At 45.0% G+C, this 27,421-nt stretch overlaps 1 protein-coding gene across 1 annotated transcript in view; it reads left to right on the top strand.

Moving 5' to 3' along the window:
- Positions 1 to 27,421, top strand: part of TOLLIP (toll interacting protein) — a 249,134-nt gene that overhangs the window by 69,958 nt on the left and 151,755 nt on the right. Inside the window, exon 3 of the mRNA XM_078682765.1 lies at positions 14,868 to 15,050. Coding sequence (XP_078538891.1) covers positions 14,868 to 15,050 — 183 coding nt within the window. The remainder of the gene's footprint in view (positions 1 to 14,867; positions 15,051 to 27,421) is intronic.

Raw genomic sequence — 27,421 nt, forward strand, 5'->3', positions numbered from 1 at the left:
TTCCGCCCTTCATGCCATGTCTCATATTGTGTGCTAATCCCACCCTGCTCCCTTGAAATACCCCTGCACCCCATAATGATAACCCACCATTACTCCTTAAAATACCCCAACACCCTTAAACACGAACTCATCTTAACCCTATAAATATACCCTGTATCCCAAAACCCAAACCTATCCCTAAACCCTAAAAATACCCCTGTACCCCAAAACCCAAACCTAGCCCTGAACCCTAAAAATACCACTGTACCCCAAAACCCAAACCTAGCCCTGAACCCTAAAAAATACCACTGTACCCCAAAACCCAAACCTACCCCTGAACCCTTAAAATACCCCTGCATCCCAAAACCCAAACCTACCCCTGAACCCTAAAAATACCCCTGTACCCCAAAACCCAAACCTAGCCCTGAACCCTAAAAATACCCCTGTACCCCAAAACCCAAACCTAGCCCTGAACTCTAAAAATAAACCTGTACCCCAAAACCCAAACCTAGCCCTGAACCCTAAAAATACCACTGTACCCCAAAACCCAAACCTAGCTCTGAACCCTAAAAATACCCCAAAACCCAAACCTAGCCCGGAACCCTAAAAATACCCCTGTACCCCAAAATCCATACCTATCCCTAAACCCTAAAACTACACTTGTACCCCATAACCCAAAACTATATCTGAACCCTTAAAATACCCCAACACATATACCTCAGTACCCCAAAACATATACCCCTATACCCATACTTCTCTTCCAGGGGATCCTCATCAATAGTCATAAGCATTAGAATATTCCCGCCCATGCGCGGGACCCCGGAAACAATATATTATATGTGCCCCACATATATATAGACATATATATATATATATAAATATATAAAAATAAGCAATTGCAGCCAAATAAAACAATAGAGCTGGAATTGCCGTGAAGAATTTCCACCATACAGTGTATTTTGCATTAGAAACATGAGAAACAACACCAATGCTTGTTTAGAAACTGTTTTAATGCTTAGGAAACAGTAGAAATTCTCATAACACACTGTAAGCATATACAGCTCCCAGGCTGCATTGCAAATCCCCAGTCTAAAAAGACTGAAAAGCTAACCTGTAGCTGAATGTACTAAAACTGACGCTGTGCCTTTAAGGCACCTCTGCCCCTAGCTTCCCATCATGCCTCAGGGGTTACAGTTAGGTCAGTTGTTCTTTCCGGCTCCTTCAGGAAGGACCCTGGATACACAGCTCCACACTTTTCTGCCTTTTTCAGTCAGAAAATCTTCTATAGAACAATTTTTTGATTTACTTTGACTTTTAACATCAGGGTCAAGTAAATAGCTGCTTAGCAGTCGATTTTTTGTGAGGTTTTCCTGTCAGGATGCCCTCATTATTTGATGATTGCCCTTCTTGTGGCCACAAGAAGGCAAAAACAGACTCTCATGAGGTCTGTATTTTATGTTTGCCAGAGGATCATGATCCTAAAGACTGTTCACATTGTAAAAATCTGTCTGACAGGACTCTTAAAGACAGAGAGTGGAACAGGCTCTTTGGTCTGGCCCAGAGATCCATGAGAGGAAGATCTACAGAGAGGAAGAGTTCAAAGAGACCCAGAACTCCCTCCAAAGGCAAGTCAGAGCGTCCATCAACCTCAGCACCGGGCTCGGCGCTGAAAAAACGGCATCTGATGGACAGTTCGAGAGAAAAAGCTCCGTCGACGTCGGGACCGGCGTCGATGAGGAAGTCGTCGTCGAAAAGTTCACCGACGACGAAGAAAGCTCCGCCGTCGTCAACTAGGCGACGATCGGCGTCGAGAGAAGCCACGAGATCGCCGTCGATGAGAAGATCGACGTCAAGATTTAAATCACCTCCGCCGTCGTCAACCAGGCGACGATCGGCGTCGAGGCACAGATCACACCCGCCGTCGTCTCAACGTCGACAGGCTTCTAAGAGTGTGACACCTCCGCCGACGTCTCCACGGAGGCGCTCGGCGTCGAGGAGTAAGAGCCCCCTCGGACGCTCGCTGTCGAGGAAGGGATCGTCATCGACGGCACGTCGGCGCTCGACATCGAGGATGTCTGATCCTCCGCCGTCGCCACATGTCAGGTCAACGTCGAGGGCATCGTCGACGACAGGACAACGTCGATTGACATCTCCGTCGCCGACAGACCAAGGTCGGTCGACGTCGAGACCTCCGTCGACGGCAGGGCAACGCCATTCGACGTCGAGACCTCCGTCGAAGGTAGAACGACGCCGTTCGACGTCAAGGGAGAAGACTCCGTCGTCGGCTCATCATCGCCGATCGACGTCGAGGGACCACAGGTCAACGTCGAAGCATTCAACGTCGAAGGTTATCACTCCGTCGACGCCGCAGAGGCGTTCGACGTCGAGGGAAAGGCTTTTGAGACGTCCTCCAACACCGGTGAGACGGAGATCTCCTTCAGTGCCTTCGACAGTCCTAGTGACACAATCTGCTTCGCACCATTCCTCCTTAAGTGCCTCTGGTTCATCGAGGTCCTCTTCTAGGAGTAGGAGTCCTGTGCAAAAGAGTCCCCAGCGGCGGTACATCACAAGACTCTCGCCAAGATGGTATGGTCCGTTGAGTAACTGGAAGGATTCTGGAGCAACGGAGAGACTACAAAGGTACTTGAGTCTAGTCCACAGGTCCCCTCTTCAGCAGCTGGCAGAAGAGGCAGATGGACAGAGTCCTACCATTCATCGATCACGCTCACGAGAGAGAAGAGCGGACAGGTCGCATACCCCCAGGGTCTCCCGATCACCAAGGAGGGAACAACCCAGATCTCGAACACCGAGAAAGGAGGTACGGACTGAGAGATCGAGATCTCCAGTGCATCAGAGGGAATCACGTTCTCCTCGAAGGGAGGAACGACCTAGGAGATCACCAGTGAGGAAGGAGAATTCTCACCACAGGAGAAGAAGAACTCCATCATCCTCCTCTTCATCTTCATCTAGATCTTCTAAAGGGGATTACTCTCCAACGCTGGCAGACAGCCCTCGCTCAAGAGCTTCCCCGCTTGACGACGTCAACACGTATCTGGACGTCTTGCAAAGGGGTGCTCACAAACTTAATATAGAGATGGCTATTCCAGAGGTGTCCACTACTGTGATTTTTGAGACCCTTCATCACAAATCATATACACGGCCTTTGCTCCCATTGGTTCCAGGGATAATGGACCCAATCAAAGAGGTTTTCCTCACGCCAGCAACGATCAGGGCAGTACCGGCACGTATCCAGAAGAAATATAGGCCGGCCGACTCAGATCCTATCTTTGTTAAAGTAGAGCCTGCGGCGGACTCAGTTATAGTAGCCTCAGCTAAGAAGAATCACACAGTCGCTCCTTCTTTGTCAGTTCCTCCTGACAAAGACAGCAAGACGCAAGATTCTTGGGGACGCAGGGTATGCAGCACAGCAGCTTCATCCCTGAAAGTCTCTAGTGCATCAGCCCTTCTGGGAAGGTACGATAGAGCCCTATGGGACTCCATGGAATGATTCAAATGGAAATTGCCCAAGGAGGACCAGAAGGACTTTGAGGAGACAGTGACGGAGGGCTGTTTGGTGGCAAACCAAATGATTAGTTCATCAGCAGATAACGCCCTTCTAGCAGGACATGCCTACTCACATGGGATATGTGCGAGGAGATCCTCTTGGCTACGTTTAACTGGACTCAAACCAGATGCCCAGCAGCGCATCCTCAATCTACCTTTTTCCGGATCTTCACTCTTCGGGGAACATGCCGATCAGGAAATGACCCGTATGAAGACTGAGTTAGACACAGTGAAGGCAGTTGGTCTGGAAAAACAGAAAGGGCCGTTCAAACGACGCTTCAAGACCAACAAGAACCGGGGAGGCCAACAGAGGGTTCAAACCCCTCAATGGTCTCAAAACAAGCCACAAGGAAAGCCGCAATACAAAGGAGGAAGGTCGGGCAGAGGCAGAGGCGGACATAATCAGTCCTCTACCACGCCTAGAGGAGGCAAGGCCTGAGCAGTGGCTTCCTCTGGCGCCGTTACCCACTCCAGTGGGAGGAAGTGCTGCACATCACCTGGCAGAGTGGGTCAGCATCACAAAAGATCGGTGGGTGCTGAATATACTGCGCAATGGATATGCGCTACGTTTCCGGAAGAAACCACAACCGATTCCTCCAAAAAAGTCTCGCTCGTACCAACTAGAGCTCCTCAAAAGGGAAGTGAGCGTCCTCTTAAAGAAAAACGCAATCGAAGAGGTACCCCTATCCCAAAGGGGGAAAGGAGTGTACTCAAGATATTTCCTTGTCCCCAAAAAAGATCAAAAAGGCAAATTCAGACCGATTTTGGATCTTCGACTCCTCAACAAAGTGGTGGTCAAAGAGAAGTTTCGCATGTTGGCACTCCACCAAATATGTCCTCATCTACAAATCGGAGATTGGATGTGTTTGGTGGATTTACAAGACGCGTACTTCCACATTCCTATTACACCAGGTCATCGAAAGTACTTGAGGTTCCTGGTAGGGACCAAGCATTACCAGTACAAAGTGCTTCCTTTCGGACTCAAATCCGCACCAAGGGTCTTCACCAAGTGCATGGCAGTGGTAGCGGCGTGTCTACACAAAAAAGGTCTCTTTGTGTACCCATATCTAGACGACTGGCTCCTGAAGAGTCCGTCACCTCGTCAAGCCACCAAAGACTGTCACCTGTGTCTCCAACAACTACACAGGCTCGGCCTCCACGTGAACTCAGAAAAATCGGTCCTGCAGCCCACGCAAACTATCCACTATCTGGGAGCAGTTCTAGACACAAAGTTAGGAAGAGCGTTTCCTTCGCAAGAGAGACTATCTTCCATGGGGCAAAAATACAAAAAGTTACTTCAGTTTCCTCGTCCAAAGGTGCGAGAAGTAGCGTCTCTATTGGGCTCCATGGCGTCCTGCATCTTCCTAATACCGAACGCCAGGTTGAGGATGCGGCCTCTACAAGAGTCTGTGGAGGATCAGTGGGACCAAGCGACTGGAGATTGGGAGGATCGAATCATCCTGTCTCAAGCAGCATTGACCTCAATACAGTGGTGGACTCGCCCTCGGAATGTCCTGCAGGGAGTCCCTTTTCAGCAACCCTTCGCTGTCTGTGGTAACGGACGCATCTCTAGAAGGCTGGGGTGCTCACATGGGTCATCTTCAGATTCAGGGTCGCTGGTCGACCAACCTTCAGACATGCCACATCAACATGCTGGAGCTTCGAGCAGTTCATCTGGCGCTCAAAGCGTTCTTTCCAGCAATAACAACGGACAAATCCTGGTTCAGACGGACAACACTACAACTATGTTCTATCTGAACAAGCAGGGAGGAACTCGATCTCGCCCTCTGTCTCTGGAGGCCCAGACAATCTGGCACTGGCTTCTGGCTCGGGGACTGTCGGTGGTGGCAGTACACCTTCCAGGCGAGCTAAACACAAAAGCGGACGCACTCAGCAGGCACTTCGAAGATCAGCCAGACTGGGTGCTAAACGACGAAGTAGTCGAAGAACTCTTCCGTTGCTGGGGTCGTCCAGACATAGACTTATTTGCGGACGACGAAAACGCCAAATGCCACGCCTTCGCGTCCATGTTCCACCGGCCAGGGACGCAAGGGAACGCTCTCCTGTTGGAGTGGACAGGAATGTTCGCTTATGCTTTTCCCCCCTCTGGCATTGATTCCGAAGGTGGTGGCCAAGCTCATCAGATCGAGCATGGACATGATCCTAATTGCTCCGGATTGGCCGCGACAATGGTGGTATCCAGACCTGTTACATCTGTCGCTGTGTCCACACAGACGTCTGCCGTGCAGGCCAGACCTGCTGAGCAAGATGAACGGGAGGATCCTGCATCCCAACCTCCCGTCGCTGAACCTGACTGCATGGCTCCTGAGGTCTTGCAATATGGACACTTAAATCTGCCTCCGGAATGTATGAATATTTTAAGAGAGGCAAAGAGACCTTCCACAAGGGCGTCTTATGCGTTCAAGTGGAAAAGATTTTTCATTTGGTGTAAGGACCATGGCTTTGATCCCACCAAAGGACAAGAAGAGGTAGTCCTGCCATACCTCCTATACTTAGCGACATCAGGGTTGAAATACGCTTCTATTAGGGTTCATCTATCCGCCATAGTAGCGTACAGAAAATCACCTACACAAACATCGTTTTTTCAGGTCCCAGTGGTGAAGGATTTCCTTCAGGGATTAAAGAAGGTCTATCCCCCTGTGAGAAATCCTTCTCCTCCCTGGGAGTTGAACCTGGTTCTCTCCAGACTGATGTCTACACCGTTTGAGCCTATACACAAGGCCTCCTTGCAGCATCTCACTTGGAAGGCGGCCTTCTTGGTGGCAATAACCTCTGCGCGCAGGGTTAGCGAGATACAAGCACTCTACACCAAGGAACCTTACTCTGTGTTTCACAACAACAGAGTGGTAATGAGGGCTCACCCATCTTTTCTTCCAAAGGTGGTATCGGATTTTCATATAAATCAAACGATTACCCTTCCTTCGTTCTTTCCTAACCCATCGACCCCAGCTGAGAGGTCGTTGCACTCGTTAGATCTTAAACGGGTGCTAAAGTTTTACCTAGAAAGAACGAAGGACACCAGAAAGACAGACCAACTCTTTGTCAATTATGGTGCAATGAGGACCGGGTTTGCAGCAGCCAAAAGATCCATCTCCAGATGGATTGTCTCTTGTATCAAACTAGCATACCAGCTGGCTGGCAAACCTTTGTTGCAATCACCCAAAGCTCATTCCACTAGAGGGAAGGCAGCCACAATAGCTTTTTTGCATGACATTCCTATGTCAGAAATATGCAAGGCTGCGACATGGAAATCAGTCCATACCTTTACAAGGCATTATTGCCTAGAGTCTGATTCCAGAGCGGATTCTCAAGTAGGGCAAGCCTCCTTGAGAAACCTATTTGGGTAGAATAAGGCCTATTTTTGGGCCTACGGTTATGAATGTTATCTGTTGATTCCTTTGCCCGCAGGGATGAGGTGAGGCTCGCTACTCTATTCTAATGCTTATGACTATTGATGAGGATCCCCTGGAAGAGAAGGATTAGTTACTTACCTGTAATCCTAGTTCTCTTCCAGGGGTATCCTCATCAAAGTCATAAGCAACCCTCCCGCCTCCCCGGGCAAAGGACTTTGTTTATTACATAGGAGATGTTTTTTAACCTGTTATTACCATGGTTTGGTTTTCAGTCTCCGAAAAGAACAACTGACCTAACTGTAACCCCTGAGGCATGATGGGAAGCTAGGGGCAGAGGTGCCTTAAAGGCACAGCGTCAGTTTTAGTACATTCAGCTACAGGTTAGCTTTTCAGTCTTTTTAGACTGGGGATTTGCAATGCAGCCTGGGAGCTGTATATGCTTACAGTGTGTTATGAGAATTTCTACTGTTTTCTAAGCATTAAAACAGTTTCTAAACAAGCATTGGTGTTGTTTCTCATGTTTCTAATGCAAAATACACTGTATGGTGGAAATTCTTCACGGCATATTCCAGCTCTATTGTTTTATTTGGCTGCAATTGCTTATTTTATATATATATATATATATATATATATATATATATATATATATATATATATATATATATATATGTCTATATATATGTGGGGCACATATAATATATTGTTTCCGGGGTCCCGCGCATGGGCGGGAATATTCTAATGCTTATGACTTTGATGAGGATACCCCTGGAAGAGAACTAGGATTACAGGTAAGTAACTAATCCTTACCTTATCCAAACATTTTAAAATGTAATGTCATGCGTTTTAATGGCATTGCGGAGTCATGGTACTTTCGTAATGAAAGTATGCGGAGTGATGGTATGCGGAAAGAAAGTTGCGGAATAATGGGTGTTTACCCTCCCCCGTTAAGTACATTGGTGGCACGGCGGCCCACATCTCCAGCAACATACTCATATTTTTTCACCACCCATTTGAAAAATGCACAGGTGTCTCTCATTGATGGCCAGCACTGACATACACTTTTAGACACACCTCCCGCCACAAGTTCTAGAATTGCGAACTTTAGAGCGGGGGAGCTACGTTCGAATCTCTGCATCAGCTCAACATCCTGTGATTCCAGGCATATCGCTTTGTCTCTCCGTGCCTACAACAAATGAATGTGTTCTTCTGTAATGTAAATTGTGCTCATGCCATGTTGTCGAGTTTGCGCTATATAATATTGCAAGGAAAAATAAAGTAGGGAAACTCGAGTTCACACACTACTGAACGCGCACTCTTAAGTGCATCAGCAGGGCACTGTGAATCGGAGCGTTTCACAGGCCTGTCGCAGATAAGAAATGCTATCAAAACGAAATCCTACAAAACAATATACTACTGGCCGGCAGCAATTCATACTCGGACAACGTCGGGACGGGTTGCTAGTGTGTGTGTGTATATATATATATATATATATATATATATCAATGCATTGTTTGTGAAACCGTCTTATATGTTTACTCACTGAATGTCTTGTTTCCCCCAAACCGTTTTTCTTTTCACTGTTAAAATCATTAAGTCTTACAATATTTGAATATTCAATGGATCAACTAGTTTGATTAATTAAATAATAACTATATATTTTAAAAATCATATACACATGTATGATGAAAAAAAGTTTTTACATGTCTATTTAATAAATAAACATCTATTTTTGGATATAATTTGTGACGAGTAAAAGTCCATGATTTAGTCGCATTGAAATTGTGTTGCCTGTAACCAATGTAATAAAACCTTGCCCAGGTTCTCCTTTTTCACATCAACCTGTGTTTATGCACATAACACAGATGGTGACTGGCACCGCACCACCAACTCTGGTGCCGGCTCCGCTTTTAATGAGCCGGTCTTGCGCTACACAATTCCATGGATGGCACCATTGCTGCTGCTGCTGCCGCCCCTACCACCTCCACCTCTGACTTTGGGACCGATTCTAAGATAAAATCTTGAAGAGATGTTCAGCGCCTCATTGCAAAAGAACAATAAAGGGAGAGGTTGCATGAGGTCTTTGACTCTGATTCAGACACACTGAAGATTCAGAAGGGGAATTTCATGGCCTATTGTCTGTAAGCAGCCTAGAGACCTACCGTGAACTGGCTATGGACTTCCCCACTGGACCACTAATGCCTGAGATGATCCCATTTCAAAAGATCATAGTGATAGCTGCGGAACCACTAGATGTGCAGAGACCAGAACTAATGCCATCAAGAAGGTACTGCGACCGACCAAGTCTTTATTCCCCTTGTAATGAGGCCGCCATTGAGCCAGTCATAGTAGCATGGGAGAGACCTCCCTCAGCCACATCGATTAACAGACTGGTTGTCCGTCTGTATCGCCATGCCCTGGGTGATCCACTTTTCCTCTCTGCCCATAGTATGCCTAACAGCTCTGTAATACAGGATTCCTTCTCTGTGCAATCAGGAGGAACGTTCCCATCTGCACCTGCAAACCATCTAGAGGCATGGGGAAGGAAGACCTTTTCTGCAGTCAGTGTGATGCCACAATATAGTAATGCCAGCTGTCTCCTAGCACCCATGCCCATTTTGACTAAAATTGTGGTTCCCTGTGTGCCAGAAGACCTGCATGATCACTTTCAAGAAGGGAGTCCGGATGAACAGCTCGCCTCTAGGCACATTAGTGAATGAGAACTGACCCAGCTAACTCAATTGCTCGAGCAATTGGTACCTCAATATCAGTCAGGAGACGCTCCTAGCTGGGAACCTCCAATGTTTCCACTGATGTTCAGAATAGCTTGATGGACCTACCCTTTGATGGAGCGCTCCAATTTGGTGACCAAGCTGATTCTGTTTAAGAGCGCTTTAAGATCCATAAGGCCACCGCTCCTGCCCTGGGTTTACAACCACCTTTTGCCTCAAGGGATTACCATCAATTTCATCGTGTTTTGTGGCTTGGCCAGAGGTTTCTCCTTTCAAAACCACAGCAAAATCTGCTGCAAAATCAACAAATTGCTCAGGCAGTACAGAGGTTAATCCAGGGGAAGGGGCTTCGCCTCCATTCAGTAACTTTCCTCATACCCCTTGCATGCAACTTCAAGAAAGCAAACCCAGTTTACATCCCAACATCCACCAGGAGCTTGTGAATGAATGAATGAATGAATAAATTAGGTTTTTTAAGCACGCAAGGGTGTCCTAATGCTGGGCTGAACAGGACGAAAAAGAGAGGCAGCAGCCAGGCAGATGACTCTCCAGACCCTGGATCTAAGTTGGCAGAAACAGCAAGATCCTCAGCTGCTTTCTGAACAGCTGCAGGCTGTGTTGGGAGCAGAGGGCCAGAGGAAGGGAATTCCCTAACTTCCCCCCTGAAATGTTTGAGACTCCCGCCCCAATTTAATCGCTTGATTCTCGGAATCTGCACCTTGTGTTCTGTGCTGGGTCTCAACATTCTACTCGGTGTATACCATGTAAATAGCTCCTGATAGTAGAGGGGGCGGTTCCATTAAGTGCCTTATGCATTAGGCACAAGGCTTTGAACGAGGTTCTCCTCTCGACAAGGAGTCAGTGCAGGCCATATAGTAAATGCGACACAGGTTTGAACTTGGGAATGTTCAACAGTGTGCTTGCCACCGCATTTTGGAGAGACTGCAGTTTTTTTATATAATATTCTGGAATGCCTAGGTAAAGAGTGTTATGGTAATCTAGCTTTGACCCGACTAAGGCCAGCATTAGGGTCTTCTGCAGTTCAGTAGGAATAAACTGAAGTATTTTATTTCAGACTCTTTAGTAGATAGTAACCCCCTGAGGTTATTGCATTGATTTGAGCACTGAAGCATAACTTGGTATCAAAGATGACTCCAAGATTTTTAGCCTTCAGTACTGGATTCGATAGATCCCCCAACTCTTGGTGCCACCACAACGCATTCCAGAAGGAGTTTCATTCCCTAATAGCAATACCTTCGTCTTCACAGAATTCAGCTTAAGGCTATTCTCCTCCATCCAGCCTGCTAGAGCGCCCTCCACTATAAACGCCTACATGCTCAAATGGAAGCGATTTTGCATGTGGTGTCAAGCCTCCAACATCCACCCAATCCATGCAAAACCAGAACAACTTTTGCCTTTCTTTTTACATCTGGCAAGGTCAGGCCTTTCCCACTCTACTCTTAAGGTATTCTTAGAGGCTATCTCAAGATTCCGACAGGACGGTTCTCACTCTTTACTCCTCTAGGATCAGTCAGCAGTTCTTCAAAGGATTGTTTTGTATGTTTCCTCCCATCCGTCGCCCACCTCCACCCTGGCTTCTTAACATTTTTCTGTCACAACTCATGCGACATCCTTTTGAACCTATTCATAGGGCCGATTTGAAGTTGGTCTTGTGGAAGATGTCTCTGCTGTTGGCTCTCACTTTAACCAGGCGGGTCAGTGACATTCAAGCCTTCACTATTAAACCGCCTTTCCTTCAATTCACCAAGAACTCTGTAGTGCTCCGCACTAACCCCATTTTTATGCCTAAGGTACCTTCATCTCAATGAACTGGTCATTTTGAAGACTTTCTTTCCCAATCCTCAATCACCTGCGGAAAGGACTTTACATACTCTTGATGTCAAGAGATGTCTAAAATTGTATGTCTAAAATTGTATTTATAAAGGACATCCTCAATACGTAAATCTGATCAGCTTTTTATAGCCTAAGAAAAAATGCGTAAGGGGCACCCAATATCCAAACAGTCCATTGCCTGTTGGATTTCTGCTACGATCTCTTTCTGTCATCAACAAGCGGGTAGACCTCTACATGCAACTCCAAGAGCACATTCTACTAGAGAAATCTCTTCTTCTACTGCTCTCTTTGCTGGTGTGCCTCGTCATCAAATATGCCGAGCTGCAACATGGTCCAGCAAGCCCACCTTTACCAAGCACTACTGTCTGGAAGCTGCCAGCAATGCAGATACGTCAGTGAGACAAGCGGTTCTCCGTATTTTTTTTAAATAAGGTGAGCCTCTGTTCTTCCCTCCTCCACATTGCTCCTCCTCCTTCGGGTGTTCACAAAGGTGATGGCGGTAGTTGCAGTTAATCTGCGCAGGTTAGGTGTGTCAGTCCTCCCCTACTTCGACGACTGGCGACTGGCTTCGACGACTGGCTGTTGAAGGCGTCCTCGCCCCAGGATGCCGTCTCCCACCTTCAGACAATGGCGGACCTCGTTCATTTGCTGTAGTTCTCTATAAACGTGCTGAAGTCACACCTGACTTCTCCTCAGGCAATCCTTTCATCGGAGCTGTTCTAGACACAGTGCAGTTTTGGGCCTATCCTTCCGAGCAGCAAGTCCAGGATATTCAGGTTATGATTCCGATGTTTCATCCTCTCTCCTGGATTTCGGTGAGACTGACTCCGAGGCTGTTTGGCCTCATGACCTCCTGCATCCTGTTTGTAAAGCATGCCAGGTGGCGAAAGCGGCTCTAAGGAGGTGAATTGAAGTTCCAGTGGGCACAGCATTGAGGAAATCTCACCATTGTGGTCTAGATCTCAGAAGGAACTGAGAAAGATCTGCAGTGGTGGTTGACGAACTGCAATTGGGTCAATGGCAGACCCCTCTTGCTTACCCGACCAGAGCTCACAGTTGTGACAAATGTGTCACTTCTGGGATGGGCGGCCATCTGGAAGAGGTGGAAATCATGGGACACAGGTTTCCGGCAGAGTAGAGGCTCCATATCAATTTGTTGGAGCTTCAAGTGATTCCGCTGGCATTGAAGGCATTCCTTCACTCTGTCACAGGGAAGTTAATGCAGGTGTTCACGGACAACACCACCGCCATGTGGTACTGCAACAAGCTAGGCGGGTGGGGTTGTGGACCCTTTGTCGGGAGGCCCTGCATTTCTGGACATGACTGGAACAGCAAGGCATAACCCTGGCGGTTCAACCGCTAGTAGGTTCTCTCAACGCTAGGGCGGACAAACTCAGCTGTCGATGCCTAGTAGAGCAAGGATGGCGTCTCCAATCGGAGGTGGCACAAGGTCTCTTTCAGCAGTGGGGAGAAGTTGTGGCTAAATCTGACATGGCCAGAAGCTTGTTTCCGGTCCAGGAAAGACATGGCTTGGCAGTTCGAGCTGGACTGTTCCCTTAAGGCACAGGGTCAGACTGATTTGCATATGGCCATGTCTGAACTGGGGTGGTGGAGTGAGCTAAAGTATGATGATGGATTAAACCCAGATCAGTTGACTGGGGGTGAGTGCTTGCAATGTTCAACACTCCGTCCATCATCCCCTCTGGTTTTGCTTTGTTCGCCCTAAGTTGGCAAGGTATGCCCAGGTGTGGGTCTCTTGCTCACTTTGCCACTGGATTCAAGCTAGCCTGGCTGATGACAGCTGATTAGTCAGAAACCAGTCCCAGGATGCTTGTTTCCGGTCCAGGGACAACCTGGCTTGGCAGTGCAGACTGCACTGTTCCCATGAGGCACAGGGTCAGACTGATTTGCATATGGCCATGTCTGAACTGGGGTGGTGGAGTGAGCTAAAGAATGACGATGTATTAAACCCAGATCAGATGACTGGGGTGGAGTGCTTGCAATATTCAACACTCCGTCCATCATCTCCTTTGGTTTTGCTCTCCTCACCATGAGGCAGATCAAGAAATACTCAGTTTTGTGCCATACACTTTCCTTTAAATTGTTCCTTGGAGGATGCTTTCAGGCTCAGCATATCTTGAGGCTTGCAGCACACATTTCCACTGATTCGGGTTCTGTCATATATCCTCCAGAAGGTGTAAGAGGATGGACACAGCAGATTCTAATTGCCCCAAATCTGGCATGTCTGGTACTCTCATCCATTAGCACTTGGCATTTAGGCAACCTCTTTCTCTCTTGCACAGGCTGGACATGTCTCAATTCAAGATGGTCAGGTCCTCCACCCCAGTTCCCTAATGGTGTGGCTGCCTGTTTTGAGCTTGATTGTCAGAATAGTTTTGCCTTACTGATTAAGTAGAGGATGTCCTCTTACCTGCCAGGAAATCTGTTATGAGCTCAATGTATGCAGGTTCATAAGCACAGTTGATCAGTGGTGTGAGTCGGAAGGCATGATCTGTTTTTCTTTGTCTTCCTGACCTGGGGGTGATGTCTTTCTACTTAGAAACGTAAGACAAAGCACCAATCGGCCACAGTCACTTCTCAGATCTCTCCTGCACCTTAACTGTATTACTTTAACTTTTTTAGCAACCATTTTATCCCACAATCCACTTTATATATTTGTTTGCTATCATCACTCCATTCCTAGTGACCTGTTCTGGTGAGAGACGTGAATAGTTGGTTAGTGAAAACCAAACTTTTTCTATACGTTGTCTAGCCAGCAAATCAAAACTAGGGTAGTCTACAACTCGCCAGTAAATTACTTTGAGTATAGAAAATGCATATAATTTGCCTTGCCGCAGAAGGTTGTAAACGAGTAAAATGTGTTTGGAATTCATGATAGAAACCTCTTCTGACTGTATCTTTACCAGTGTGACTAATGATCTTTCAATGGCCATCTTTAAATGAATACTGTTTACAGTTGCCAGTAATGAAGACCAATGGCTCTTGGATATAGCTTGTGATGTCCTAGAGGAATCAGAGGAATTGTAATTTAAATTTCTCTACTCCCATTATTGAAGAAAATTTACACAACTGATCTACAGTAAGACATTGCCCGGATTCTGACTGTTGGAATGACATTTACAACATGATTAATTATCAGATATATATTGTCCTTGACCCAGAGTGATAAGTCTTCTGTCTCTTGTGAAATAGTGTTCCGGCATGCTGATGCAATCTAATTCTGTTACATTGCCATAGACACGACCGTTGGAGCAAAAGACTAAGTTTAAAGAAGTATTCATGTGGGATGGAAGTAAAGAACTGTTTGATTTTAACCTTTTTGCCTCTTTGTTTGAATATTCTCTAGGCAAAGTTGGCAAAGAACTATGGCATGACCCGCATGGATCCTTACTGCCGGGTACGTCTGGGCTATGCTGTGTATGAAACGCCTACTGCTCACAATGGAGCGAAGAACCCTCGCTGGAACAAAGTTATTCAGTGCACAGTCCCACCAGGCGTGGATTCCTTCTACCTGGAAATATTTGATGAGGTTTGAAACATAATGATACATATTTATACAGATATATTTGTTATTTGAAGTGATTTCAAACCTTAAACAGCATACTTGATTAAGTACCTTAAACTTTAAAAAGGTTCGCTAAAGTTGAAATTGACTTGGATTACTGTAGTTTTGAAATAACCGCTGTATGATGTCGACAAACTATTGAGACTATTCAGCAGCTGAAAAGCATTTCTGATGTGAAATCTCCATATCTATGTGCTTTATGTTTAGTTTTGCACTAATGCATAAGTCTTTGCAAGTTTGATGCACAATACTTTTACTAATTTGTATTATGTAGGAACAGCAATTTCTGTGTTACTAATCTGATTCGTTTTTAAAACTATTTTCAGTACCCAATTTCTATTTAATTGCACAAAAAAATGATCTACAGACTGTTTGCTAGTTTCTGATTCCTGCACGAGGATCTTTGGAAATTCATGTCTATGTGAAAGACAGCATATTTTTCCTAGAATGAGGTTTAGGGTTGTGGGTGATGCCTAGGAAAAATGCCAAATTCATGAAACACCTAGAAAGCCAGAAAGTCATGGGTCCGGCCTATTATTTTGCTTACCTAAGTTCACCCTTGAAATTACTGTACATCTCCTTGAAAATGTTTTTTTTTCTTTTTCCCATCCGGAAAAGAAATTCCTTCCATAATTCTTAAAGGTATAAAGAAAAGGGATGTTTCCACCTAGAAAATTATGTTTCTGGTTTGGTAGGAAAAATATCTAATGTGCACATCACAAAACTGCTATGCATATTCCTGCGGTTCTTCAACTTTGTGATCTATCCTCACAAGTAAGTGAAGGAAAACAGGACCATGCATTGTAATCTGCAATTTGCATTGCCTTCCACAGATTTTCTGTAGATTTTTATGGAATGTGCAAAAGGTCAGCAAAACTAATCATAAGACTTTGTCCAAGAGGAGTAGATTTAAAAGTTTCTTTTATTTTTTTATGTGTAAGCTTCTTATAATACTGTTACAAATCCAACACACACTGATCTAGAAGTTTCACCTCCTATACTTCGCCACACTGTGGCTTTCGGGAAACATAGACTGACTCTTTGCAATCTCTTTGTCTTCTTATCCGAGAGACCAGCACTCCCATCCCAGATGCATATGAAGGGTTCTAATATTACTACCCATGATGCACAACCATGAGCCCTTTTCTTGCCTTTTTAGGTCTCGCCGAGGCAGCACATGCGCTCTGTCTCATCAAGACATGCTGTATCACAATATAAACTTTAAACTCTGCCAATCTTTTTGACTGGTTCTTCTTACTGTCCCTTGTAAATGCTGGCTTTTGTTTGGTGAATATGCGTAGTTGTACTTCCTTTGGGCATTTTGTATCCTCCCATGAGGACTGCCCCAGTTACATGTGCTTTTTTTTGTTGGGCTTCTTCTGCTAGTGTTAAGTGTTTGTTTTGGTTTACTTTGTGCGCCAGCTTGTTCCTTTTATGTTCGCGCACTCTTTTTGTTTTGTTGCAGAGTGCACAGGTTTTCATGGCTCAGTGCGATGCACACATTATCTTTTACAGATGCTTGCTCCCCATCCCGTTATTTTTTATAGGACAGCAGCAGTGAAAAGCTCTCCCTGGTCCAGCTGTGTAAGGAGTTGCGATAAGCATGCTTGTTCTCTTCTTCTTTTTTTTTTTTCCCATCAAGATCCCTCTTTAAAATCGCACAAAGACTCTACTGGGAACATTTGTCGTCTATCGCCAATGTCTCAGCATTTTATTTTTGGAAGGCATGGGAGATAAGACACCGGGCTCGAACCCTGTTTCCCCTGTTCCAAAGTCAGCTGCTCTGAATGTTCTACCACATCCTCTCCAAAACAATCAGCATTTTCGGGGGGATTTGTCTCCTCTTCTCTCACTTAACTTACCCTCCCACCATGCAACCGCCCATAACCCCTTCCTCCCTTTTTGTTTCCCTGAGAGCCTTTCGCAAGTGTATGGGAAGGGGGTTCCCTTGATTACACAGAGAGGTGTGCTCTTAGGAGGTGGGCGCTGGCGATGCGGATAGCGTTTACCTCTATTAAAGGGCCCCAAAGCAAGAAGAGCGCTGACAACCTGTATTCTTCTATTATGCAACAAGGTCAGACTTGAAGCATTTAAAGGAGTCACCAATTTGATTTTCTTAGCTGCATGGCGGGACGTGGGGTACAGCTGTGAGGTGTTTTCAAATAGTGTATTGAGTATCAATACTAGGTTTGTGTTATCAGTGAGACTTGTTTGTGAGGCAGCAGAGGGGTGAGACGGTACTGCTGTGTTAGCATAATATTATGTATACTGGGTCACTTGGAAGTTTGTGTATTGTAAGATCGTTTGCTTCCTCTTGTAACGCAAACTTTTCTGAATGTGGGCATTTACTCAATATTAATTATTCAGACTTTTAACACTCCTTTCCCATGGCTCTGTAAATCAAGTAATCCTACTGCTTATTCCCAGAGATGTTAGTTCGATTATGTGTGGCATTTCCCTATTTCTTAGGCGCATAAGCAGCAGCCACTCTGGATAGCGAGGAAAACATGCTCGAATTTCCTCATGGTAAGAATTATTGGAAGTCATAGTGTATACTTCGTGTGGCCAGACTTCTTGATCCGCGATCTCCTAAATGTCTAAACACTTTCAGCGCATTTTGAGAGGTGAGCTTCGCACAGGCTCAGTGACTGCCTCACTGTGCATATTGTTCCTTCTTTAGTAAGACGTAAGCACCAGGGCACCCTTTGTTAGCTGTGAGGGTTCCTTTTTGCTGTGCAGCCTTAGCTTTCAATTGCGTCTGGGCACGAAAAATCTGGGGCAATTGTGCAGTCACACGGGTTAGCGTTTATTATGCAGTGGTGTTGGGGGTGGCGGCACGAGTTCTGGGGTTGGCGGCCTTGCACCCCCCCTGCTCTTACATGCAGCTGTGGCGGGGCAGCAAATGCACACCCCTGCTCTTATCCCTCCATGGGCCTCCATGGGCGGTATAAGGCCTAGCAATGCCACTGTCATTATGTTCAGAAAACCCTTCTAGTTTGTTTTGCAGTTTTATATAGCTGTACGCTACCTGCAGCATTTGGAGCGCTTTACATGATCTCCAGTTACATTACAGTACGTCGAATTTTTGGGCACGAGAAGATTGTGATTTGTCCAAAGTCTCAGGCTCCCTAGTTAGAAAGTTGGCAACTCCGACCGTAGCGCTACATCCCCTCCAAGTAGTCGTTGTGGGTTAGCCTAGGTTTTTATCTTGTGTCGCAAGGATTAATGTATTAATTCCGTTGTCAGCAATTGACCATAAATCGGGTAACTTTGTCTGTTACAAATTGTATATATATGGGATCTAAAATATATCCATACTGTCTAGTGCTGTTCCTACCCGCTCATTGTCCTATCCTGGTCTCGGCAATACTTTATGAAATCTTAGAATTGGCAATGTCTGAGGAATAAGTCTGTGGTTATATGCTACCAGACTCACCTGGAGGTGAGCTGACTGCCTTGGGGGTGTCAGCTGGTACTATGAGACTACTAGCACATGCAGTGTTGCTTCAGACAAGCAGGGGTGGGTAGCATGACAGGGCTCATGTCTCAGACGGCCCTCCCCCCTCAATGGGACAAGAGCAAAATTAAACGAGCCTCTGCTGTTGTTTTTTTTTTTTAACATGTACTCCTTGTGTCACAGAACCCTATTATACCCAGTTCCTAAAAGTGCAGACTTAAACTTGTAAAGCTGCTCAGTAGGTTAATGCACATACTGCACAAACTTGTGTATAACATTGATATGCGGTTTGGGGGAAGCTGAACCATTAACCCCTTCCATGCTCATGACGAGCTGAGCTCGTCATGCACTAAACAAAAGAAGGTGCCAGTGCTGATATCAATGGTTTAAATAAAACGAATCACCACAACAAAACTTGAAAGAATCAAGAACTGGAGTAACTACTTAATAGTTCTTTTATTTTAACATCTTTTTAGCAAAAGAAAAATTTGTAACTTTTTCATTCTTTTACAAAAGGGGAAACATTTACAAAAGGAGCACCAAAAGACTAAAGGATGTAATTATCATTCATCAGTCATACTCAATACCAGACATATCACAGGCATTCAAAACACATTCATACCACTCAGGGATAAAAAGATAAGTTGGACAACAAAGCATCTACGATCTAAAAACTGTACACTATTTTATACAAGGGAAACAATAGATATACTGCAGAGTAAGAAATAACAAAAGGCCACAGTCTGCAATTACAATTTTGCCGAGAAACGATAAGAAAACAGTTTTTTATATATGTACAATCCTGCCACAATTTCCAAAAATAAACCTTTGTAGCCAAGTAACCTAGGTATTGTACTGGCGACTAAGAGAGGACAACTCTACACTCTTGCCGCCCTCACAGACATCATGTGGCAAGGGCCTACGCGTTTCGAATCCCGCCGATTTTTCTGGGATTCTCTTCAGGGCCTTGTGTGGTATCTCCACTGCCTTCCCTGTGAGAGGGGGTCCAACTTAGAGGGGGGGTGGTGGGGGGGACTTTCAACTGGCTTTTATTTGTTTCGTGCAAAAGCTGTATGGGTCTGAAGCATAGTTGTAATGCCAGTACGTGGTCAAGTACACGAATTTGACCGATGGTTTGTAGCCATGGGGCCAGGCAGCGAACTGAATTGTATTATAGTGTATTTTACTGGCTGTTTTAAAGCAGTCGAGCAAACCGATTTTCAACCTCCTTCGCTGGAGCAGGGAATCGCTGCTCAAAAAAATGCGCCCGAACAACCAAACTTCGGTACTGAATTATCCCTGCCGCTTTGTATAATCGTTTAATCGTTTGGCGTTATCCAAACTTCGGAGCCGGCAAATTTCAGAGCTTGGTTTTAAAATACGTTTTTTTCCGGTCGACGGCCGTCAGTCAGCTGGCGTGTGAGTCAGCACTAGTCACTCACGCATGCGTCTTGCAGGGACAGTGCTTGTGTGCTCATGACGAGCTGAGCTCGTCATGACCACACCTGTTTATTGCTGTCCAGCACAGCAGGGGAAACTCTATAGCAGCGATGCGGTTAAATGTTAAATACCAGCAATCCAGCTTCTAGAGAAATTTTAAAATGCTGTTTTCACATTGCGTGCATTAAGAAGCAGTTGAATTATCTTTTTATCACATGTTCAGAAATTTAGTTGTTGAGATCTTGTGTTATCTGGATCTCGTGTGCATTCATCTCTGTGTGTTCCCTGCATGGAACATGGACTGGAATGTATCGGCAGTTGCTGCCAGGGAGCTGGGAGACTGGACGTTAATAAAGGAAGCTGGAAACGTGCCTGCATGTTGTCCTCCATTCACTTGCGACAAGTTGTCCGCTCCCCAGTCTCCTCCACTGCGTGTTGCTGGATGCTGTGATTACTGGTTCCTGCCTCCCATGTTGCCTCGATGCGTCGTCGACCTGCCTGTTGTAGTACCTCATTTGAAGCTGAAGTCGTGTGGTGCAGTCTTCGACGGTCAGCGGGAACCTCGTGGAGTCCAAGTGCGCATCTCTACTTAAAGTAAGGTTTTGTTTGCGCTTTGAGCTGCTGCGGCATTTGAAAAGACGTCAGGAAGGAGTCTAGAGACGTTTTCTAGTTGTGGATGCATGCTGCGTAGGCGCCATCTTAGAAGCATTTTTCTATTAGCAGCGCATCAAACTACGTAACGGCTGTAATAGAAACTGTCAATTGCCTTTGTAGAAAGTTTGTCGTGGACAACACTAAAGTTGTCGGAGTTCAGACGGTGTCATGCACACCTTGCGTGCCACGTTAAAACTGAGCTAAAGTGCTGTTGCTTTTCTACTTTACTCATGCAATTCCTTCTTCTAGTGACTCTCACTAAACGTGTCAACTTGTCGTTCCTGAATTTGTTTGTTACGATGACACGCACACCTGATGTGTCAAATGGTCGCCTAAAGGATTTGTTTAGTTAAACTACACGCACTCCACAAGCGTTAACATGCCACTCTAAGTGTGCAGAGCAGTCTACAAGTTAGGAAGCAGTTCTTAAGTTGGCACATTTTCTACAATTCCTGTTCATCTACAGCATCTCAGTGATTCACACACTTTTCTGCGTAATAAGATTGTGTGAACACATATTACCAGCACTTTCCTCACCTCTTGCTAGTTAGCACATTAATGATGTGCACACCTGGTACTCCATTAACTGCATGTTGGTTGTGTTTCCAATATAGCTGGTAGTGTATTTGTATGTCGCGCACTTTTAACTTGTTAGTAAGGCAATGTCTTCGTGCTGGCTTATTTTTCCTATTGTGATTCCTGGGGCAGCAACTCACCCACGCATGGCCACCAAATGGATTGCGTACTCGCACCACCTCCCTTTTTTCAGTCACCCGGTACACCTCCTGTTAATTGGCAACAGTGGAAGGAGACATTTGAGGCCTATCTTGAGGCGATAGATGGGGACACTTTCATCTCAAAGAAGAAGAAAGCTCTACTTGTATACAATTTGGGTTCTGAGGGAAGGAGCATTTTAAAAATGATACCCTTGGAACTTGTGAGCACACACGTGTTGGTGGGGGTGATGAGGGTGATTCTTTAATTATAGACCACTATGCTTCACTTATCAAAGCTCTAGATAAGAGATTCAGTCCCAAGAGAAATATAGTACTGGTGCGTCACAAATTTCTGCAACATGCTCAGTTTCCGGGTGAATCCATTGATGATTTTGTAGCTGCTCTCAGAACCCTAGCTGTCACATCTGCGATCAGCAAATTAAATGCACATGCAATAGGAAGATTCAGGAGAAACTTTTATCTTCTGAGGATCCTGACTTGGAAACCGCTCTCACCTTAGCTAGAATTATTGAGCATTCTCAAGTTTGCATGAAAGAGATGAGTGGGTCTGCGCCGTCCCAACGAAATCAAGTTAGTGCAAAATCTACCAGCAGATCTGCAAAGGGAACTAACACAAACGTGTCTCGTATTCCTCCACCTAGTTTGCCCAAACCCAAACCTGAAAGATCTGACCTCTCTTGTTACCGTTGTGGGAGCAGATCTCACCTGGGAAATTCTAAGTTTTGATTTGCTGTAACCCAAACTTGCTTCAAGTGTGGCAAAAAAGGACACTTGGCACATGTGTGCAAGGTTGCTGTAGCACACAAGGGACCGTCTCGGACTGTGAAAGCTATTGAGGAGGACTATGCTGACTCTGGGGAAGAAAATTAAAGTTATGACTTATTAAAGTTGTCCTCTTCCTCTATTCAATCGGATGGTGTGGTAGTGATAGCTTCTATTGTGGAACCTCGTACAAGGAAATCCCCTGCGTGTGCTAGAAGTCTGAAAGGCATGAACGTAAAGTTTCTTGCTGATTCCGGCTCTCCATTTACCCTCATCAATGCCAAGGACTTTTAGGGATTGGGCGACATCCCAGTAGACCAGTCCAACATAAAGATCTTTGCCTATGGTGTAAAAAGAGTAAAGGTTCTTGGCAAGTTTGAGGGCAACTTGAAATTCAAAGGGGATTTTGCACGAGGGACTGTATACATTGTAAAGGACGGTGCAAATTTGTTGGGATAGGAGAAGCAGGGTGAGCTCGGGATCATCCTGGATCCCAACCATCCGGATATGAAGCCAAGCAGTTTTACTCCAGTCCCGCTGTTGCCACCCCTGTGCATATGGTCAAGGTGGCACTGTTATCTGATAGTGACTGGATCCAAAGGTACCCTGAGATTTTTAGTGGTGAGTTGGGAAAACACAAGGAAGGGTTTTCAACACCCCATTGTTCTTCAAGAGGGTGCAAAGGCTGTTGCACACAAGGTGCGCAAGGTACTGATTAGTATGCGTGGTGATATCAGGCAGGAAGTTGAGCAGTTGTGCACCATGGGTGTAATTGAGCCCATTGAGGGGTCCGAATGGTTGTCCCCCATTGTTTTGGCACGCAAGGTAGACCAGTCTATCAGAATGTGTGTTGACTTGCGTGACCTAAATGCTTGCATATGGGAGGACTGCCAACCCCTGCCCAACATCAATCAGGTGCTGTCAACTCTGGAGGGTGCAAGGTATTTTTTCTCACTCGACATCTCCTAACATCAAGTTGAATTGTTCAAGGACTCTAGATAGCTCACGTCCTTTGTGACACCTAATGTGAGATCCTTTATTCTGCCAAGAGCAGGTTTACCGTAAGACCTTATGTCACTGTGTTTTCTCATGGTATCATCTACACCTTCAGGTCCCAAATCAGTGCATTGTGGGAGTCGTAGTCTTCATTCAGCTAAATTAAATTAATTGGACCAGCACGCCTGAAAAAAGATCTGTAGAAGGAAAAGTCCAGGACTGGAAAGTGGTGTCATTGTAAATGAAGTCCTCTGCTCACCCTTAATACCATTTTTAATGGCTATCCACCTAATTCCACAGCACACCATGCTGCATATTTCCACTAAATAACTCCACACCTCAGCACACAATCCCCCCAAGCAATTCCACAACAAACCATTCTAATATAATCTATCTCTACATCACAGTTCCACCAACCCTTTCAACTCTCTCCCTCGCACACCCACTGCCCTCATCGCTCCCTCCCACTCCCACTACCCCCTCTCATCGTGCAATTCCACGGCCCCCTCTCATCCCTCCCTCACACTCCCCATCTCCTCTGTATACTGCCTGCTCTCACATGCTGCCTTTCTGTACCTCCTTACGCTGTGCATTTGTCACCTCTCTTCCTCCCACTCCGGGTGCCCCTCCCACGTGTCTCTCTCTTTCGTACTCTCTCACTCATCTTTTACTCTCACACACACTTCCTGCCTATTTGTTCACTTCAGGTCTTCAAGCACAGTTTCTTTCCTGTGCCTTTTCAAGAATTTCTATCTCTCAAACTCACGCTCTTCTCCTCTTCTTGGTGCGTCTTTTGTGCACACAGGCGCACACTCTTTATGCATCGGTGGCTTGCTCTACCCTTCTTTCTCTCCTCCTCGCACACTTTCTGCTTCTCTGCCTTTGTACAAATTACCTATCCCTCTCTATCTTCTTTTCTTTCTATTCTTTGCAGCTCTCACCCCTATCTATTCACCATGCCACATATTTCCAATTCCACAACTTTCTCAACTCTACCCACATAATTTCACTTCAAACCTCATACATCCACTCCACTATACACCAAAACACATGGGTAAAATCCACTGTCGTTTATCATGCATTAGCTCTAACTGTCCCAAATGCGGCCAAAAGCATTGCAAATACTTGTTTAACATGCGGGTGCCATATTGTCTTCCAGTTTCCATGTTTGGCCTTTTATGTAGCACTCCCTAGTAAGGTCCTTGAGTTTTGACCTGCACCAAAACTGCATTTTCTGCTTTGGGAATCTCCTTCTGGCTGTGCATAATGTTTCTGCCCACAACACATGATGAACTAGGTTAAGATGATTCCTTAGTGGCCCCAATGCACAGGAAGAAAACTATGTGTAGCACAGGAACCTTGATTTCTTTTCATTTCAGAAATGAACCAAAGTTTTGGAGGTTTCTGAAATACTTAAAAAAAAAAAATAATAATAATAATAATAATAAATTGCCATTCGCCACAATATACTGTCTGTTACATTTTTGTTGAATTTCCTCTCACAGTATAAGCAGAAGCTTTCTGCAAAATGAGCACTACCAACCCTGTGGGGATCTCTAAATTTGACAAGCAATCGTGGGATGAGGGCAGTCCTATGACCCTTTGGTGGGCTGGCTGGCAGTCTGCTGAAGCTGAAATTACCTCCTCTATCATAATCTTCTCATGACAAGTATCATCATGTTGGGAACTCTATTAAGGAGAGACATATCCCTAGCCCCCCTAGGACTTTCCTGTGCCCTGTCCCACGAACAGTTCGAAACTATTTAGGATTGAGGAAGAGACCAGAGGAAGGTCCACTTCACGTAAAGCTCGCGAAAATATAATCCACACACGTTTGAAATAATCGTCAGAGAGGTTTGTGCTTGCTGAGAATTTAGTTGTATTTTAGACAAACTATAACATTTTGAAAATGTTGCAGTCAGAAATTATATCATCCAGGCAGCAATTACATTTTTATCGACGTTTTGAACCGTGATAAGTTGATTCATAGTAAACCTGGTTATCATGTATGACACATGTGTACCAAAGCGAGTACAAAGAGGATCTTGTGAGAACAGCATGTATATTGACTTGACTCCAGTTATTCTAGAGGAGACCAACACTGACACATGTGTACCAAAGCGAGTACAAAGAGGATCTTGTGAGAACAGCATGTATATTGACTTGACTCCAGTTATTCTAGAGGAGACCAACACAGCGAATCAAATTGCCAAAGGGACCGAAGGCTGCCCTGCAGAGGAGAAGTGGAAAATGAAGATTTGCATGCAGAATGGACAAGGCTGAAATGTTCCCTATATAAAAAGTCAAAGTAAAAAAAAAATATACTCCCCAACCAATATTATTGACGTAGCCTGAATTTCAGGGATAATCAAATAAGAATCCTGAATTATTCCGTGGAGTGATCAGCACTGAACGAGAAAGCCATTTAGACAGTAATTGCCTATATTTCTGTTAACGTCAGAAAAACGTTGGTTTTACTCACTGAATTATAGCTACTTTTGTAATATGAAATGCTCCGATAATCTGAACATTTAATTGTTCACTTGAATACAATCCCTAATCTAACTTCAGTTTAACATTTAAGTGTAGAATGCGATGGGAAACCCACTCTTACCTTTTTCTCACCCGACCAGGAATGAAGAGCTGCAAACCCTAGGCACCTCAGACCGTTTGTTTATGAAAATGGAAAAGGATAACAAATTTACAAAAATACATCCCGTATTTAAATTGACACATATGGATTGAGAGAGAGAAAGAAAAGTATTCCACTTCAGAAAGAAATATGAAATCAATTTAGTTTATATATCTTTTACATCAATGATGCATACATTCAATAAATATTACTGTAGTCTCCGTTGGGTGCATTAAAAAGTGCTCGTAGAGGTGCTCAAGGGAAAAGTGCTGTGACAGAAGAAAGGATAATAAATATCAGTTACAAAAAAAACAGTAAACCCCGCAGCAAAACCAAGCTACTGCAGCAAGTCTCTCTGAAAAACGTATGGCGCAACCACAGTGATATTTTTTGAATGTATTCATCATTGAAAGAACAATATATAAATTGAATTAATTTCATATTGATCTGTTAGTTGATTCATTTTCTTTCTCTTTAATCAATTTGTGTTTATTTAAATACCGGAAGTGATATCGTATTTTTGTTCATTTTTATCCTTTTCTACAGGGCAAATTGTTGCTTATATCGAATTGTGATCAGGTCCTTTGGGCTGTTTGGGTTAATCCATTAGTTTGTAATGTTTATAAACTTGGGCTCTAGCTGCTTGTCATCTTGCCCACTACAAGTGAAACGAAGGATACATTGACAAATTCAATCTTTGGCACCCTGCCCTACGGTCTGTTTTAGGGGAAACAGCCTTTACAACGGGATTTTTACCTTGTTGTGCCTTTACCATGCAATTCTTAGATTGTGTATTCTTACCACATGCATGCATTTACAACGCATGCCGTTACCACACATTTTACAGTAAGTTGGGTGGTGTGGGGGTCTCTGTAGGAGAGTAGGGTCTGCTTTCCTATGGTCACCCCATTTTTTTGCTTTTTGCTTCACTGGTTTTTGACTTAATGTGGCTTTGGGCCTGCTAATCAGACCCACTAAATTTCACACCATGTACTTTAGGTACATCACCAATTGGGATTTGGGTCACTCTTATGAGTCCCTGTACAGTGTACTATAGGTACCCAGGGCATAGGTGCATCCAAGGCCTACCAGGGGCTGCAGCATACCTTTTGCCACCCCTGGCTGGCCATCCAAACTGACACAACTGGCTGATCACTCAGCTGGGGCAAGGTCATGTAATCACCCCTTGCTTAGATATAGTATACCTATGTCTAACTTTATATCTAGACACATATACACCTATAAGTCACTCCTATGGCAGGCCTTAACAATCCTGAAGGCAGCATGCTTGGTTTTATGTGAGATGGTGCTCTAGCATGAGCTGAGCCTGTCTGCAGCTTTCGGAACCATGTCCTTATAGCTGTTCTAGGATATTGCCATACCATATACTCTTAAGTGCATTATGAACCTCGCGTGCAGATGCTAACTTTGGTTTGGCTTTATCAAAACATGTCGTGTAAGGTGTCATACGCTTTGGAATACTACCCCGTCGCCAATTCTGGCGACGGGGTAGCATTCCACCCTTCTAGAGGGAGAAGACATGTTGCTTCCATTAATACCGGTTAAAGTTAACCAGAGCCTCAGCACCACAAAATGGATGCTGCTGCCACAGACACAAGTCTGACCTCCTGCTGCTGGGAGTCTTTCCAGCGAGGGA

This window comes from Lissotriton helveticus, chromosome 3_1 (genome assembly GCF_964261635.1).
Source record: "Lissotriton helveticus chromosome 3_1, aLisHel1.1, whole genome shotgun sequence".
Taxonomy (NCBI): domain Eukaryota; kingdom Metazoa; phylum Chordata; class Amphibia; order Caudata; family Salamandridae; genus Lissotriton; species Lissotriton helveticus.